This window comes from Trichechus manatus, unplaced genomic scaffold (genome assembly GCF_000243295.1).
Source record: "Trichechus manatus latirostris isolate Lorelei unplaced genomic scaffold, TriManLat1.0 scaffold00317, whole genome shotgun sequence".
Lineage (NCBI taxonomy): Eukaryota > Metazoa > Chordata > Mammalia > Sirenia > Trichechidae > Trichechus > Trichechus manatus.
Window position 1 is genome coordinate 771,941 of NW_004444253.1, and position 2,192 is coordinate 774,132.

At 49.4% G+C, this 2,192-nt stretch overlaps 1 protein-coding gene across 1 annotated transcript in view; it reads left to right on the forward strand.

Annotated features, from left to right (window-relative positions):
- The window catches only part of EXD3 (exonuclease 3'-5' domain containing 3), a 52,515-nt gene that overhangs the window by 24,336 nt on the left and 25,987 nt on the right, over positions 1–2,192 (forward strand). The window contains exon 8 of the mRNA XM_023725482.1: positions 466–504. Coding sequence (XP_023581250.1) covers positions 466–504 — 39 coding nt within the window. The remainder of the gene's footprint in view (positions 1–465; positions 505–2,192) is intronic.

Here is a 2,192-nt window from a genome sequence, read left to right on the forward strand (position 1 = left end):
CTGGGCCCCGCGATACCTGTGTTAGGAGCAGTGTGTGCAGATGAATGTGTGTGTACAGGTGTGTGTGTAGGGTGGGCCCTGGGCCCTGTGGTACCTGTGTTAGGAGCAGTGTGTGCAGATGAATGTGTGTACAGGTGTGTGTGCAGGGTGGGACCTGGGCCCCGTGGTACCTGTGCTAGGAATAGTGCATGCAGATGAATATGCGTGTAGAGGTGTGTGTGCAGGGCAGGACCTGGGCGCTGCGGTACCTGTGCTAGGAATAGTGCATGCAGATGAATATGTGTGTGTGTGCAGGGTGGGACCTAGGCCCTGCGGTACCTGTGCTAGGAGCTCTCGTGAAGGGCCTCATGGCACATGGGCTGCCAGACTGTGGGTGCAATGAGACCCTGAGCTGCACCCTGCAGGAAATGGCGGGTGGGAGCTGGAAATTCTGCGGGAGAAGTCACCCTGTGTTTGCTCTTGCAGGGAAGCCTGTCTCAGGAGAACTGGGCCGATCACGTGCGGGTGAGTCCCATGGCCTGGCTGTCCACCAGACACTCGGAGAGCCTTGCTCGGTCTGCAGCACAGGCCTGTGATGTCCAGGGGAGGCCATGTGCCTGTGTGTATGTGTGTGTGTGTGTATGTGTGTGTGTATGTATGTGTGTGTGTGTGTATGTGTGTGTGTGCCTCTGTGTGTGTGTGTGTACGTGTGGGGTGTGTGCACCTTGTCTTAGTTGGGTTCTCTAGAGGAGCAAAACCAGTGACACACACACACACACACACATATATATAAATAGAGGAATCAGTCTCTGAAGAAGGACATCATGCTTGGTAAAGTACAGGGTCAGCAAAAAAGAAGACCCTCAATGACATGGACTGACACAGTGGCTGCAACAATGGGCTCAAGCATAACAACAATTGTGAGGATGGAACAGGACCGGGCAGTGTTTCGTTTTGTTGCATATGGGCTTGCTATGAGTCAGAACTGACTTGATGGCACCTAACAACAACAGCAACATAGAGAGATTTACTTCAAGGAAATGGCTCACAAAATTGTGGGGGCTGGCAAGTCCCAAATCCATAGATCAGGTGGCAGGCTGAAGACCTCTGCTGGTTGATGGGATTGTAGGGGCTGGCAAATCTGAAATCTATAGGTCAGAGAGCAGGCCAGAAGCTTCTGCAGGGTTATATCCCAGAAACTGGAGGGCAAGTGACGAGAAGAGTATAGGGTTGAAAGGGAGAGAGAGCAAGCTCTGCGAAAACATCCATTTGTATTGTGGAGGCAGACCATACCCCCAAGGGAACTCCCCTTTCAACTGTTTGGTTGATCACATCAGATCACATCATGGAAGGTAATTATGTTACATTACATCACCAATAGCATCCCATCACCATCCCATCCCATCATCCCATCCTCCCATCTTGTTGTCCCACCAACATCAACGTCAACATCACCATTCCTGTCCCATCATCTAGTCCCATCATCCCGTCTGTCTTAGTTATCTAGTGCTGCTATAACAGCAGCCACAAGTGGATGGCTTTAACAAAGAGAAATTTATTCTGTCACAGTCTAGGAGGCTAGAAGTCCGAATTCAGGGGTCAGCTTTCTCTCTTTGTCAGCTCTGGGGGAAGGTCCTTGTCATCAATCTCCCTCAGTTGAGGAGCTTTTCAGGGCAGGGACCCTGGGTCCAAAGGACGCACTATTTTCCTGGCTCTTATTTCTTGGTGGTATGAGGTCCTCTTGTCTCTCTGCTTGCTTCTCTCTTTAATATCTCAAAAGAGATTGATTTAAGACACAACCTAATCTTGTAGATTGAGTCCTGCCTCATTAACATAACAGCCTTCAATCTTGCCTCATTAACATCATAGAGGTAGGTTTTATAATACATAGGAAAATCACATCCGATGACAAAATGGTGGACAATTATACAATACTGGGAATCATAGCCTAGCCTAGTTGACAGGTATTTTGGGGGGACACAATTCAATTCCTGACACCATCCCATCGTCACATCCCATCATCCCGTCCCATCAGCCCATCCCATCATCCTGTCCCATCATCCAGTTCCATCATTCCATCCCATTATCCCATCCCATCATACCATCACCATCACCTCATCACCTCATCACCATCACACCATCATCACATCAACTCATCATCCCCATCAACATCACCATCATGTCATACCATCACATCAACCCGTCACCTCATC